Source organism: Vombatus ursinus, unplaced genomic scaffold (genome assembly GCF_900497805.2).
Source record: "Vombatus ursinus unplaced genomic scaffold, bare-nosed wombat genome assembly UNPS02014181.1, whole genome shotgun sequence".
Lineage (NCBI taxonomy): Eukaryota > Metazoa > Chordata > Mammalia > Diprotodontia > Vombatidae > Vombatus > Vombatus ursinus.
The window spans coordinates 605,272-621,391 of NW_020953959.1; the positions used below are offsets into that span (position 1 = coordinate 605,272).

Consider the following 16,120-nt stretch of genomic DNA (forward strand, 5'->3'; position numbering starts at 1 on the left):
TCTCTGTCTCTTTTTATCTGTCTCTGTCTCTTTTTATCTGTCTCTGTCTCTTTCTCTCTCTCCTCTAAATTCCCATTACCTTACCACACCCTACAATGTCCCTTACCACACTCTACAGTGTGATAATTATTTATATTTACATAACAGGACTGAAACTACTGAACAACAACAACAAAGTTATTTTTCCTACTAGATTCTATGTTCTTCGAGGGCAGGGTCTATTCTGTGTTCATCCTGGTATACTTCACACAGGCACAGAACCTTCATTAAATACCCCTCTGCTTTCACACATGATACACATTGAACTGTACTGGACAAAAAGTTGTATTTTATTTTTCAAACCAATAGGCATCTTTTAGTGTTCTGCACAGTCATAAACAAAACTAGGTCTTGTAACGATAGCATCCTAAACGATACAATAGTGATACAAAAGAGTTACAACGTGTTTACTCTTTACTCAGGTCAGTCACTCACTGAAGCCCAGTAATTCTCTCAGGATCTTCTACTTAAGGCACGGAGTTACGGACATCCTCGTGTTAATGGATGTCCTGGGGTGACAGAGTTACTCTTGCAGCAGCAGACACTAGGCACTGAGTCTTTACAACATTTGGAACAACGCTAAGTGTGGTCCCTCCCCAGAGATGGCAGTTTGGGGCTTTTTAACCAAAAGGACCATACCTGACTCCAGCCCCAGATTCTTGGCTGAGGCTCTGAGTACTGCAGCATGTCGATGGCAGTGTTTTTAATGATGACTGGATTCAGAATCCTAAACTGTTTTGATTGGAGTGGTATTTTCTCAACGACACGCTTCCAAAAGAACAGGCGTACCCAAAATGGCTGAAGAGGGGAAGTAATTTTTCATAATATTAATAATAGTGATTCATGTTTATGTAAGAGGCAGTACATAGAATACTGGCCTTGGAGACGGGAAGACCCAAGGTCAAGCACCACTTCTGACATCTCCTGGCTGTCTGACTCTGGACAAGTTCTCAGCATGCTAGGTCACTGAGACTAAAGTTACAGAGAAGGTGGCCACCTACATGGGTGGCTGTTTCCTCATTCAAGAACACGTTAAAATCCCAAGTTGGAACTTATCCCCTATTTATAAGAGCAGATTGTTGTCATATGGGCATCATTTGAAGGAACAGGGAGTACTTAACCTGAAAAAGCCACTTGAGGGTTGAGGGTGGGGGAGGGAGAACACGAGGGGTTTTCAAGTATTTGAGGGTTGTTACATGGGAGAAAGAGTAAGCTCATTCTTGGCCTGAGAATGGAACTAAATGGGTGGAATTTGTACTCCAATAGATATAGGTGTGATAAAAGGAAAAACTTCTAACAATCAGAGATACCCAAAATGGGATCCCTCCAGAGATAGTGCCCTCACTCAAGGTCTTCAAGGTAACACGAATGATCACTCAGTGGAGTTAGTAAGGCACTTGCAATCAGGTATGGATTTAGATTAGATAGCACTGAGGATCCCTTCCAACTTTGAGATGTTGTACCAAGCCACTTCATACATTGCTCAAAACAAAGAGCGTTTCTCAAACCTGTGAGGCTGGTACCTTCAAGTATTATTACCTCCAAATTTATAGATGAGGAAATTAAGATTCAGGGTGACTTGAGCACAGAATGAGTTAGCATCACACCTGGTATTAAACTTTGGTCTTCTCACTCCAGGCTCCATGCTTCTTTCCATTTACCTACAGTGTTACAATGCAACTCAAACCTTTATTGTTCGAACTTTATTGTTCTCATGATCTCTGCCTAGTTTGTCAAGAGGGGTAATGTGTATAGAATAGATAGCCCTCCAAATGGTCACTGGCAATTTAGGTCAGCAAATAGCATACAATATGCTTTTCTTTTTTACCACTGCTGCCAACTTTGGAAGAAGGGAGACCATTTTTTTTCTCCCTCCCTCCCTCCCTTTCTGAGTCTACTCAAGGTTTTTTAGAATGGTATAGACTGAGGAATATATAATTCTGATTTCTAATTTAAAACCTTCTTCAATGCCTCCTAATTGCCCTATAGAAAAAGATGGCAATTTTGAAGAACTTTATAATGCTAAGCTTTGAAGATCGAAGTACCCCACGGGTATATAAAAATCTGGTATGATTTGAAAGGTTAAATAGTAGATATATTTAAAAAATTATATATAAAATGCTCCATCTTCATATGGCTAACACTTATGTATATCTACAAATATCCAAAAATACATTTGTTGTTATTCAGTCACGTCTGACTCTTCATGATCCCATTTGGGGTTTTCTTGGCAGAGATATTGCAGTGGTTTATAAATTCCCTCTCCAACTCATTTTACAGATGAGGAAACTGAGGCAGAGTTAAGTGACTTGCCCAGGGTCACCCAGCTGGCAAGTGTCTGAGGCCAGAATTGGACTCGTCTTCCTGACTCCATGCCTAGCACTCACCTTGCTGCTCATAAAAATATATAGACATACCAAAAAAAAAAAAACCCCCAACACATATAGACATACATAAATACCCCTGAAAGCAGTTACTCTTTCACAAATAATATTATGACTTGGGTCACATATATGAGGTGTGACAATAAAATAGTGCATTTTTTATGTAAAAAACCCCAACAACTCTAAATGATGCTAAGCTTTGCTCAAAATATTTTTGGAAGTTCTCTTTTGGAACTGTCTTTATAACTTGTATTATATCCTTTTAAATATACTCAATGGTGGTGTATTTTTATGCTTCAAGGGTGGACTCAATTTTTGAGAGTGGCCAAAAGTCATTTCAAACGAATTCTGATAAATGATAGATGATGAAACTGGGAATTGTCATTTGTTCATATTACTAATGTAGTGATGAGGCTGATTTTTTTCCCCCCATTTGGCTCAATCAAGGTTCTGAAGGCAATTGATAAAGAAATATCCCCAAAAATGAGTTCTACAACCTCTTCATCTTCAGGATCAGGGTACAGCCTCCCCAAGGGGACCACTCTGAAGGATAATTCATGTGAATTAACAAGGTCTGCTTTGTTTTTTAATCAGTCCTCTGCTGCTTCAGACTGAGGCGATCGTGAATAAATTTCCTTATGTGTAACATGAAGCAGGTGAACTGGATGGCTCTTAAGGTCTCTCTTCTGGCACTAAATCTCAAACCTTGTTTTAATCAAAGCACATATTCTGTAGATGAATTTTCATTCCTTACCACTGTTTCATTTTTTATCATTGCTTCAAGCCAGTTGAAGTCAACACTCTTAAATAAAACCGCAACAAACAAATCATTAGAATAATACTCGAGGTCAGACAATGGAGCTCCTTCTGGATAAGTCATCCTTATCGTAGTTTTATTCCCAACGTGATCTGTATATCCCTGAACTGGTGCACTGTTTAACCTATTTTTTTTTTAAAAAAGGAAAATAAATGTTAAAATAAATACAACTTTATCAAACTAATTACCTGTCGTTGACCTTCATGTTATTCAAACAAGGTGTGCCACACAGTTAAAGTCATAAAGGCACATTTAGTAGTCTTTTTCACATCATACACAAATCTAAAGTGACCATTTAACTCCACTGAATCATTTTCTTTATTTTTGTTTTTTTGTAATTATGATCAACAACAAAAATCTAATAGTGGGATGGTATACTTTCCACACTTCTCAGTCAGCTAAAGATGTGGGTGGTTAGAGAAAATCTTTACAGAAGCCTGGACTGTTTCTCATGTTTTCACAAATGACACATGACATATACATAGACCATCCTCAAAAATTTTATTTATACAAAAAAGGAGGCATGTAGGTCAGTAGTTGTTAATGTTGGCTTGATCACCACTTCTTTTTGGTAATAATGAAAGAAAGAACGAAAAGAAAGGAAAGAAAGAAAGAGAAAGGAAAGAGAAAGAAAAGCAAAGGAAGGAAGGAAGGAAAAGAAGGAAGAAGAAATACACACAAAAGTGTCTTTACATATATATATATATATATGCATGTACGTATATACTGTGTTATTTTTAACCTCTTTTTCACAGGTTCTACTTCCCAATCCTGTAAATCAACATTGTGGTTTTCTAATTTCACCTCTCAAATAAAGTCTAAAAATGGATACCATCCTGTTGTCTTATATTTATTGTTTCTGCATTCCTGTTTATTCATTTCAATATCACACACACCTTGAAAATATCACTCTACTATTTACCATCTATAGTCTTATTCTTTTGAAATATTTTAGTCTTTGAAATATCCCGAAAGTCAATCCCTGATTATCTTTAAAATTGTGTTGTCTGCTGCAGGGATTTCTTCTGTTTGTGTATATTTTGGTCATCCTTCCTACAATCTCTTTAAATGCCTTTTTAACTTCCTTACCAAGCACCTTCCTTGCCCGGGCACTTAGGCAGTGAAGTCAAGATGATGAGAAGGGGTGGCTAAAGAAATGCTGGCAAATCTGTTCCATTTTGCATCTATCTGTTACCCTACTTGTCTGAGCAGTCCTCAGTCTTTGCGGGATTCTTCACTGACCTGCCATTGTCTAAGTGTGAATGTCCCTCAACCTCCGCCCTGGGCCCTTTTCTCTATCCGATCTTTCTCTTGATAATCTCAGCCATTTCTGCAGGTTTATGATATTCCTATTCCACATTTGGATAGTCAACCCTAATCCTTCTTCTCGATTCTAGTCCCACGATGGATCATAGACTTCTAGGCTCATGGATTCATAGATCTTCATCCTCATATCCACATAGGTTCATAAACCTGGAAGGGACCTAATATCATCTATTTCAATTTCCTGCTGGTCACTTTCACCCAGACGTTCCACCTGCAGCTCAAACTCCAAATGTCCCAGAACAGACACATCATGTGCCCCCTTCTTCAAACTTTCCTATTTCTGTTAAAGGCATCACTTATCTCCCAAACAGGTTTATAACCTCGAAGCCATTCTTAACCTTTCACTTTTCCCTTATTACCACAGCTAATCACTTGTTCACTCCTGTCAAGTCTATCCCCACAATATCTGTCAAATCACTCATCTTTTTTCTAACGACATATCCACAACTCTAGTTCTTGGCTCCCATGACCTCTCTCTCCCCTAGGCTATTGTAATAGTCTCTTAGTCTCCTGGCTTCCAGCTGATCCTTTTTTCCCAACCATTCTCCACAAAGCTGCTATGATAATCCTAAGGCACATATCTAACCATGTCACTCCCCTGCTTTGCTTTCCCCAAATTTGGCTTTAGGGTAAATACAAATTCCTTAACTATGCACTTAAGGACCTCTACAATTTGGCTCTCACCTTATTTCCCATTACTCCCCCTCATGAACTTGAACTTTTAACCAAAGTTATTCTTCATACTCAACATTCCATTCCATTCCTTTGTGTATTTGCACAAACTGCACCCCACAAGCATAGAATGCATTCCTTTCTCACATCTTTCTTGGAAACCTGATCTTCCTTCAAGGCCTAATTTGGGGGCTCGTTCCTCCATGAAGCCTTTCCTGATCCCTCCAATTGCTGGTCTTCTCAAATTGTCTTATACTGATTTGTTTTAATGTTGCCTTCTCACAGAAGATTGGATTATTATACTTCTTTTTCCTTTTCATCTCCAGCTGTGGCTCCTTGCACATAAATCAGGACTCTGTTGAATAGTACTGAATCTCTACATGTTTTGGGGACGCCTTGGTTTTGTTAAGTTTTAATGTCAAGTTTTCTGTAGGCTCATTTTCCCACATACTGACTTTTACTGTTTTATAAGGCAATACTGCTCACAATCTTCTGCCATCCTCCAGAATATTTTGAAAAAGAGCTTGTATCCTAAATCAGTGCTGCCTGTATTTGCTAGATAGTCTTACTTGGCTGAGCCAGTTTCTGGGTTCCTTTGATCTCCATGCTGTGGCATCTGTTTTATGTAAGTTAAACTTATCTCAGAAATGGTGATAATCAGAGTCGATGACTTTACTTTTTTCCACGTTCCATTTTTTTCAGTGTTAAGTTTGTTTAAGTAAGTTGGACTGGAATTATGGAAACTACACAAAAGATTTTCTTCTAATTTTTTAATTTGGTTTTATTTTGACTTCGCTTAACCAATGGATGACCATAAAGACAGCTAACTTGGGACTGAGTCCCATATTGGTAGTCATTTCCTGTCTGTAAAGATAGTTTCGTTTGTGTGTGAAGTTGTTTGCCATGTTTACCACATCTAGTGTGTTCTTTTTGAAGAAGGTATTTGTGATATAGAGTGCACTCTACTGTGGGAAAAGCCTCTGTGATCCCAGGAAAGTCGCTTAAACTCTCTGGGCTTCATTTTCCTCATCTGAAAAAAAAATGAAGATTGGACTGCATGACCTCTAACTCCCCTTCCAGCTCAAAAATCTATGAAACTATGAAACAAATACTTGGGTTCTTTAATTTTGTTTCTTAAATAATATTTCCCAAAAGAAGTTTTTACTTTCCACTTTTCTGAATGAATGAAATGAATGAAAAAGCATTTATTAAATGTTTACTACATGCCATGCTTTGGGTTAAGCATTGAGGATACAAATTCAAAAGTAAAGACAGTTCCTGTCTCAAGGAGTTGACATTCTAATAAGAGAGGGAGGAAGAGAAGGAAGGAAAGAAGGAAGGAAGAAAGGGAAAGAGGGAGGAAGGAAGGAAGGAAAGAAGGAAGGAAGGGAGGGAGGGAGGAAGGAAAGAAGGAAGAAAGCAAGGAAGGAAGAGAGAGGGAAAAAGGAATTATTTATTTATGTGCCAGACACTGTGCCAAGTGCTTCACAAATATCTTATTCAATGAGGACAGCCCATATAAGGAATGGTAACTAAAGAATGTTATTTGGATTAGGGAAGTTACAGAGGTGGTGAGTGGAGCCATAGGAGAACAGAATGTCCCACACACCCTGAGAACAATGACTGCTGATTTGATTGTTATACCAGAACTGGAAAGCAAGGGTGAAGAGTGCGGGAGCTTTGGAGGGGGTATGTGCATAGTAACATGCTGGAGCTGAGCCTAAGTGTAGTGGGCAACTGAAGTAACCACTACGGAGGACATCCTGCTCATCTCCTGTTCTGGGGATGAAGGGCTCATGTCTTTTGGGGCTGGGTTTCTGGGCTGGGTGGCATGGTGGCTGACAAGAAGATGGTCAGGGAGTAAAGTCACTGAGTATTAAGGAACATGGTAATTTGGTTTAGAGGCCTTTGTGAAGTTTTTGAGAAAAATTTTCTCTTTCTCTATCCTCTGTAACATGCATTAAATATGATCATCTTCACCATGGCCTTTTTGCTTAAGCTCCATCACAGACACAAGGTCAAATGGCCAAAGGAGTCATGAAACGCTTTCTTGTTTCTTTGGAGAGAATGGAGAATCCAAATTCACCCACTCCTCACACCAGCCCATTCGAGGGAAAACCTGTGAATGGTCAGTCCTTCTCTTTCTCAGTCTTCATCCTTCTTGACCTCTTGGCAGCCTCTCCTACGATCAATCACCCTTTTCTCCTTCATGTTGTTTCCTCTCTAGGTTTTCACGACCCCATTCTCTCTAGGTACTCTTCCTACATGCTGGACCATTTCTCAGTCCCTTCTGTTGGATCTTTGTCCAGGTCATGCCCATTAACTGTGGATATCTCCCAAGGCCCAGTGCTGAGCCTTCTTCCTTTCTCCCCACATACTATTTTCCCTGGTGATCTCATCAGCTCCCTGGAATTCAATGATCATTTTGTGCTGATCATTCTCAGATCTACTCATCCACTAACCAACCACAACCGGATATCCTGGAGCCATCTTAAACTCAGCATGTCCAAAACCGAATTCATTATCTTTCCTCCCCTCTTCCTAACTCTCCTATTACTGTCAAGGGCGCCATTATCCTCCCACTTACTCAGGCTTGAAACCTGGGTGGCATCCTCAATTCCTCACTCCCTCTCTCACCCTCATATCCAACCCATTGCAAAGTCCTATGTATTCTACCTTCATTACAATATATATATATATACACACACACACACATACGTATGTGTGTGTATATACGTATATGTATCTGTATCTTCATCTTCATTACACTTCTCTGACATTGCCACCATACTAGTACAAGTCCTCATTACCTCTCATCAAGACTGCTGCAACAGCCTCTGATTGGTCTCCCTAAGTTGTCTGTTCCAACTCAAGGCCACCCATGAGTCTTTATGAGTGGAGACTAAGCTATCAAATTGATCTTCCTAAAGGATGGGTCTGACTGTGTCACCCCTCTATTCAATCAACTCCAGTAGCTCTCTATCACCTCCAGGATCAAATACCCTCTTTGGTATTCAAAGCCCTTCATAACCTGGCCTCTTCCTACATTTCCAGTCTTCTTATATGTTACTCTCCAGATGTGCTCTGTTACCAAGTGACACTGGTCTTCTTTGCTGTTCCTTTCCTAAGATGCTCCATCCTCCAACCTGGGGCATTTTCAATGGTGCTCTCATGCCTGAAATTCTTTCCCTCTTCATCTCCATCTCCTGGCTTCCTTCAAGTCCCACTTACACTCTCACCTTCTACAAAAAGCCTTTCCTGATCCCCCCCAATTCTAGCATCTTCCCTTTGTTAATTATCTCCAACTCATTCTGTATATTTATTTGTAAATGGAATGTGGTCTCCCCCATTAGATGGGAAGCTTCTTTTGTCTTTCTTTCCATCCCCAGTGCTTAGCACTGTGCCTGGCAAACAGTTGGTGCTTAGTAAATGATTGTTGACTTTTTTAAGCTTCATGTTCACATTGGTGGTGAGCATGTCAAAACCGTAGTGGTTCCATTTTTTCAGGACCACATCAACATTAACTAATTCTTAGCCCCTTCTGCCCCCTTTCCTACCACCATTCCCCTGTCAAAGCGGAAGTGGGTATCAAAGGATAGAGGCTGATCATATCTGTTTCATGGGTCATCATGATCAGAAAATGTATTATTCAGGGGCCAATCTGCTGGTGAGGAGCTTTTCTACACTTCACTAGACCAGTCCTGAGGAAGCAGACATAGTCTACTGCTAGGGCTGAATTCACATCTTTCACAGCTCCACTTAGAACCTTCAGAACCTAAGGCTCCCCTCCACGGTGGCCCCAAGAGGAAGCGGAGAGGCTGTGCTGCCTGATTCATCTTTTTAAGGCAACAGATTCAGTGGAAGAACTACTTACAACGAGCCCCACCTCCTTGGCTTGGCTTTCAGGAGTGGCCACGACTTGGTTCCATTCTTATTTTCTATGAGTCCCTAATAAGAGCCTCCCCTGCTGCTTTTCTCACATTTCTGTCATTCTTCCTACTTGTATTTATTCGTATCTGGTTTTGCCATGTATCTCATTACCTAATGTCTTCAGTTATTTCATGTGTGTTGCCTTTGTCTCAATGTGTCCCACACGGCATTCAGTACAGTCCTCAGCACACAGCGAAGACTCGTGAAGGACTCAGAAACCAAATCCTCTAAGAAACAGACTCAACTCTAACAGCAGACTGTCACATACCTTATCACGATATCAAACTGATTGAATATGTGCCCCAGTCCAAGTCCATTCAGTATTCCACCATTGCCCATGACAACACAATGTTTACAACGTTTCGATTTCAAGTTTTCGGGCAAATCGTACTCAGGCAAAAGTTTTAAAAGGTTTTGCAGTTTATTGGAGAACTTGCGAAATCCAAATGGAGGATCATATTTATATATATCTTCATTCATTTCCATATTTTCTTTCACAAAAGGGGATGAGTCTGTGCCATATTTCTCAGCAAATAATCGTTCCATCTCCTTTTTCACAAAATGGGGTCGACATTCCCCTTGCAATACTTGGTGAGCATATTTCTGTGCTCTCTAAAATAGGGAAAAAGCAAAATTCGATCGGAGGATGTTTTAGATATTATAAGCATTCAGTTATAGATACCAAGTGTCTTTAAGACTGACCCATCTTCTATGTGATTCTTTTCATTTAATGAACATAATATATATGTGTGTGTGTATATATATATATATTTTCTCAAGCTAAGAGGGTTTATGTATAAGGAAAAAACTTGGGCGGTTTGGAGTTATAAGCAGACTAAATTATCAAGCAGTGTTTATTTCTTGAGTACCCACTAATAAATCAATGGTCTTATGTCAGTTACCATGAATGACAAATTAAGCAAGTACAATCCAACCTTGTTAATAATTTTATAAGTTCCTCTAAAATAAATGGAGATTTTTAAAAAAAAATCTATGTTTAGGTGTTAAAGACTTTACTTTTCAGGTTTGCTGTTTAGTGGTATAATATCCCATAGTAGGAGTGGGGAACCTGCCATGCAAGTTTCCTATTTTTAGGTCATGTCTTAAATTCAGTCAGGCTGGTAAAAACAAAAACAAAAACAAAAAAAATAAAAACAAAACACAAAAACGCCCAATCATCACCAATACACTTGGGACCCGTGTGTTGACAACCTTGGCATAGTTCTCAAAGGAACAAAATTTCACGTATAAAACATCAAAAGGTACATACGTATTCATGACTGTGTCAGCAAGGTAGATAAGAAATTCACCTGGTTATGCAACTTAACAGCTTCATGACTTCTGTACACAAAGGCTTACTCCCAATAAATAAGAAACACAGGCTTTGCACATAACTGGGTTCACATCCAATTTCCCTCGCCTTCGGGTGCCACTGCAATCTACCTTCGCACCCTTTAAGATTGAGAGGTACATGTACCTGTGGCCAGAACTTCGTTGGGCGGCACCACTCAAAGTGGTACAGTCTAGGTCTGTGAAAAGGCCAGAGATAAGGACAAACTGTACAAGCAGGAACAGACCCATTACCAAATTATCTGTAGCTGGAGGGAAAAGGCAAGAGGTGTGTCTGTATGTGGGAAGGACACGGCAGCAGCGAATGAGGCAGATCTAAAACAAAGGGCAAAGTGGACTCCGTGAAGCCAAGGAAGAACCAGCAACAGCTGGACTCCAGCTCGATCAAGGCCAGGGGTCCGAGGCTGACCCAATGGTCCCCCACCCTTTGTTACCAGCTGAGGGTCCTGGAGAGTGTTGGGCCTCGGGTAGACACAACTTTGCTTCCCCTCAGATCCTTCTTTCTCATGAGTCACAGGTGGCTGAATAGAAAGTGGCTGCCAGCACAGGAATGGTCAATACTTAATAAGTGGTTTTTGAGGGACTTACAATAAGGAAAATAAATCCATAATGCTCTGCATATGATACATATCAGAGGTAGCTAGGTGGCTCGGTGGATAGAGCACCATGTCTGGAGTTGGGAAGACCCGAGTTCAAATCCAGCCTCAGACACTCACTAGCTGGGTGACTGTGCAAGTCACTTAACTTTTGTTTGCCTCAATTTCCTCATGTGTAAAATGGTTGTTGTGAGGATTAGAGATAATATTTCTGAAGTGCTTAGCACAGTGCCTAGTATGTAGTAAGCACTAAATAAATGCTTATTCCCTTCTCCAGATAGAGGCAAGAAACAGAAAACCTGGATTCTAGTCCCAGGTTCGCCACGAGCTAGCTGAGTCATCTTGGTAAATAATCTCTCTATAATTTACTTTCCTCAGCTGTAAAAGAGGAGTGAGCTATGAAAAAAGATGACTTACCTAGCATTGTTTTTCATGCTCCAAAGCAGTGGAGATTTTTTTTTTTCCTTCCCATCAGCCCACATTAATTTACTTGAAATTCTTCTTGCTTTATCTGTAAACAAGGCCACACTTGCATTTTGCCCAGAATCAGATATGGGGAAACACTCCCCTGTCCTGTTGCAGCAAGAATTTACTGGAATGCGAAACAACATGCAAAATTCAAGTGACCCTGGGGCCATGGTGATAGTAGGACAAATAATTTTCCTTTGTCCCTGTTCACATTGATGTGATTCTCCAACTATCCAAAAACACAGAGATGAGAATCTGTAACTTAATAGAACTGTTGTTTCTGCTCAGTTATGTCTGGCTTCTCATGATCTCATCTGGGGTTTTCTTGGCAGAAATACTGGAGTGGTTTGCCATTTCTCTCTCCAGTTCACTTTACAGATGAGGAAACTGAGGCAAAAAGAGTTAAGTGACTTGCCCAGAGTCACACAGCTAGTAAGTGTCTGAGGCCAGATTTGAACTCAGGAAGATAAGTCTTCCTGACTCCAGGCCCAGTGCTCTAAGCACTATGGCGTCACCTAGCTGCCACCTCAACAGAGGCACTCAGTGCTTAATAAAGCATCCTGAAGGAGCTGAGAAGCACCTTGCCTTAAAAGGAAAAAAGAATAAGAACGCATCAAATTGACAAGAAGAGCCCAACTGGCACGCTCTGGACTTACTAATACATACCTGCACAGCTACTAACAGAATTAGAAAATTGCAAAGTAACTTAAAGATTATTGACTTCAACCTGAAAGACGAATCCCCTCCATACCTAAACAGTATGGAGGACGCCTGCACACCACTGCTACCAGACACAACCTATTTCTTACTTGGAAACTCCCAGTCCTTACAGTCTTGCACAATTTGCAACGTTAGGGTTAAAAACAGAAGAGATAACCTGGTTTTCTTCCAAATATTTTTCAGAGCAATGTTCCCCACCCCTAGACCAGACCACACAAGAAGACGGATTTCTGACACGCAGTGATCTTTATTTTTTTTAATTAATTTATTTTTAGTTTTCAACATTCACTTCCATAAAAATTATGAGTTTTGAATTTTCTCTCTCTCCCTCTCCTTCCCCCTCCCCAAGAGGCTGTGCAATCTGATATAGGCTCTACATATACATTCCTACTAAATATATTTTCACATTAGTCGTGTTATAAGGAAGAATTAGAATCAATAGGAGGAACCACAAGAAAGAGGAAACTAAACAAAATAGAAGAAAAAGAAGAGTAAATAGTATGCTTCAATCTGCATTCAAACTGCATAGTTCTTTCTCTGGATGTGGATAGCATTCTCCATCATGAGACTTTTGGAACTGTCTTAGATCCTTGCATGGCTGAGAAGGGTTAAGTCTATCAATATTAGTCATCGCACAACATGGCTGTTACTGTGTACAATGCTCTCCTGGTTCTGCTCATTTCACTCAGCATCAGTCCATACATGTCTTTCCAGGTTTTCTGAAGTCCATGCAATGATCTTTCTTGAGATTGCCACTCACAACAACACACACACAGGAAAGGCTTAACTGACTTAGTGAGAGAACTTCCCACTACAAGCCACGTGCCTTTGGCACAAATGCTCCTTAAGAGACCACATCTCAGAGAGGGCCCCATGGGAAGACGGGGAGTCAAATCATAGCCTGGCCATTACCTTGCTGTTTGGGCAAGTCACTTAACCCCTGTGATTTCCTCATTTGTAAAACGAAAGGGATAGATTTGATCTTTAAGGTTCCTTCCAGCTTTAAATCCTATGACCTTAGGCATACTACTTAGGATTTCTCAAAGAAGAAAAAAAATTTCAGAGAGGATAAAGATAGCCATTAAGAAAAACTAATTAAAGTGCTACATTGCTATGTTAAGAGGTAGGGATTTTTTCATTTGTTAAGTTATTAACTAGCAAATCCCTGTGTCTCTGGAACGGAAAGTAGGCTGTAATCAAATAAAACTCACAGTTATTTTGCCACATGTTTAGTGGTAAGCATGATAGCAATTGTGCTACATCTGAGCTGTCAAGCTCATGGCCCAGGCCACATACCACGGCAAAACGGAACCCGATAAAAACGTAATTGAGAAATGTATAACAAAATAAGTAAAAATACAATACAATGTAGACAAAGTTAATTTGTGGCTTTCTAAGTCAATATGTGGCCTGCCAGGGATCTGTTTCTCTTTGAGTTTGGTAACTCAGAATAAACAGTAAGGAGAATTCGTCTTGTGAACGTGATTTTTATACAACCAAATGGAGATTTTGCAGTTTTAAGAAAATCTTTGTTAGTGGTCCAGAATCTATAAATAGTGTCAACGAATCTTTAATCCTCATCGAGTGTGGGCAGTGGCATTCATATTCATCAAAAGACAAAGGTCCTCGATCCAATGAAAATAATGATGACACAAAGGGCAAGAAGAGGCGGTGATATCATGGTTTAAAATTGTCACAGTGCTTTGTGTTCAGACGGTGTCTGGCACCCGGGAGGAGCCAGAGTTGGGAAGACCTGGCTTTAAACTTGTCTCAGACGTCTGCTATCTGTGTGTCCCTCTCCAGAAGTCACTTAACTGCTTCCCTGTCAAAGGACGGAGTCTGGAGGGGACGGTCCCTTTCGTTTGAGCTGCATTTCAGCCCTGGGAGGCAGGAACGGGGACTAGCCTGTGATTTTTTTGGCCTAGCAAGGCAGCACCTTCCCTGAATCTTAGAGAAGTCCTTATTTTGCAGGTAAGTAAACTCAAGCTCAGAGAGGCTAAAGAAAGACCCCATGGTCACAAAGCTAGTAAATGCCAGAGACATGATTTAAACTCATTCTGAGTGCAGCATTCTGCCTACTACTGGAACTTCCCATGTTACCTCCTGCATTCTGTCTTCCTCTCCTCCTAAAACAGCTTTCTGAAGTCTTCCCTGGTCTTCCCTCTTTCTGGCCCCATCCTCTGCTTCTCTCTCTTTCCATACTCACTCCAGAATCCAGTCCAGTCATCCCTATGCCCTTCCCACAAGGCCCAGTCCTGAAAAGTCCTGGGTCCTGGAGGCTTAAGGCATAAAAGCACTGGGGTGACTGACTTTGGACAGATGAACAGGGGAGTGACAGACAGACAAGAAAAAAGGAGAAGTAGAGTTCGAAAGTGAGATCTGGGACAAGTAGGCCCATATATAAGCGCTGGAAGGATAAAGCTCTTTTCCCAGAGTCCCATATAGTGGTGGAGAAGGACTACAGGACATCCAGAAAATCAATTCTGGATCCTTGGAACACTAGCCTATGCCCAGGCATGATGTGTGCCAGGCCCAAGAGTCAGCTCATTCGTATCAAAATGCAAGTAATGGCTCTCAGGAAAGACAAAGCTGGAAAGTAACAAAGGGCTCACCTTTAAACACTCTTGGGAGGCAGGAGATGTGAATAACATCCCCTTTTACAAGAAGGGGCTAAGACTCAGAGGGATGAAGTTTTTCACCCCCCGGGCCTTCAAGTCAGCACAAGACTCCATGTCTCGTGGCTGTGAGCCCAACGCCAAGTGGTCCTTCCTTTTCATTCTGAATGCCTGACGTCAGCTCAGGTATGGGGGAGGGAGGAGGGTGCTGAGTGGGGGGAAGAGACACATGAGGGCTCCAAAGGGCCAAGGACCTTCACCTTCTTCTCTCCCTAACCTGGCACCCGGACAACCCCAGGCTGCCAACATAGTGCGCATGCTCCTGGAGTCCAAGGCTGCAGAAATGAGTCCCAAACTGATGCTGCAGGAGTCAGGTTTTCACTAGATTTCCCTCTGCCTCAACTAGGGCAGAACCCAAAGGCAAATTAAGCTTCCCTTCTAGGGTATTCTAGTAGGATAAGCAGGACAAAGCGCTAAGACCCAGATAGAGTCACATCTCTAACCAAGCCGCCCAGACACCTTTTCTCAGAGTCCAGCTTTTCTTTGAGGCGCTGTGGTCCCCACCTGCCTCCTATTCCTCAGTGCCCCAGCCTGAATTCCTGAGCCTTGGGAACACAATGGCAGCCAGATCCAGACTTAACGGCACTCTGTACCAGATAGGCCCTCTCAACACTCCCTCAGTCTCCAAGGCAATATACCTGAAGGTCGAACCAATCTGACAAAGGAAAGGGCACCTTTTCTGCTCTTCTCTCTTAGGATAAGTCTTCTCTCCCTCCTCTCTCTGCTGTCTCTCCCTTCTGTCTCTGTCTCTGTCTCTCTCTCACACACACACACACACACACACACACACACACACACACACACACTCCCTCAGGGAGAAGAGGCATTCACTATACCAATGGAGGAAAAGAATGCAGAAAGAAAATATTGAAAACCAAGCATCTACTTGAAATTTTGCCTAGGGTTGGGTGTTTTTAACCTGGGGTCCACAGACCCCCAAGGAGTCTGTGAACATGGATGGGAAAAATTACATGGGAAAAAATTACATCTTTATTTAATTAAAATTGGTTTCCTTAGTAATATGTTGCATTTTGTTTTATGCATTTAAAAATGTGATTCTGAGAAGAGGTCTGCAGGCTCCACCAGATTATCAAAGGAGTCCATGACACAAACAAGGTTAAGAATCTCCACCTTACTGATACT

General features: G+C 41.1%; 1 protein-coding gene across 5 annotated transcripts in view; it reads right to left on the minus strand.

The window, feature by feature from the left end:
- Positions 1-16,120, minus strand: part of ST3GAL5 (ST3 beta-galactoside alpha-2,3-sialyltransferase 5) — a 64,683-nt gene that overhangs the window by 11,199 nt on the left and 37,364 nt on the right. For 2 of the 5 annotated variants that reach the window (XM_027860444.1, XM_027860443.1), the window contains 3 exons: positions 9,437-9,780; positions 3,178-3,364; positions 679-837 (listed from right to left, as the gene is read on the minus strand). In XM_027860444.1, the coding sequence (XP_027716245.1) occupies positions 679-837; positions 3,178-3,364; positions 9,437-9,780 (690 nt within the window). Of the gene's footprint in view, positions 1-678; positions 838-3,177; positions 3,365-9,436; positions 9,781-10,478; positions 10,698-11,531; positions 11,707-16,120 lie in introns of all 5 variants that reach the window. The other 3 variants (XM_027860445.1, XM_027860446.1, XM_027860447.1) reach the window with 3 other exon arrangements.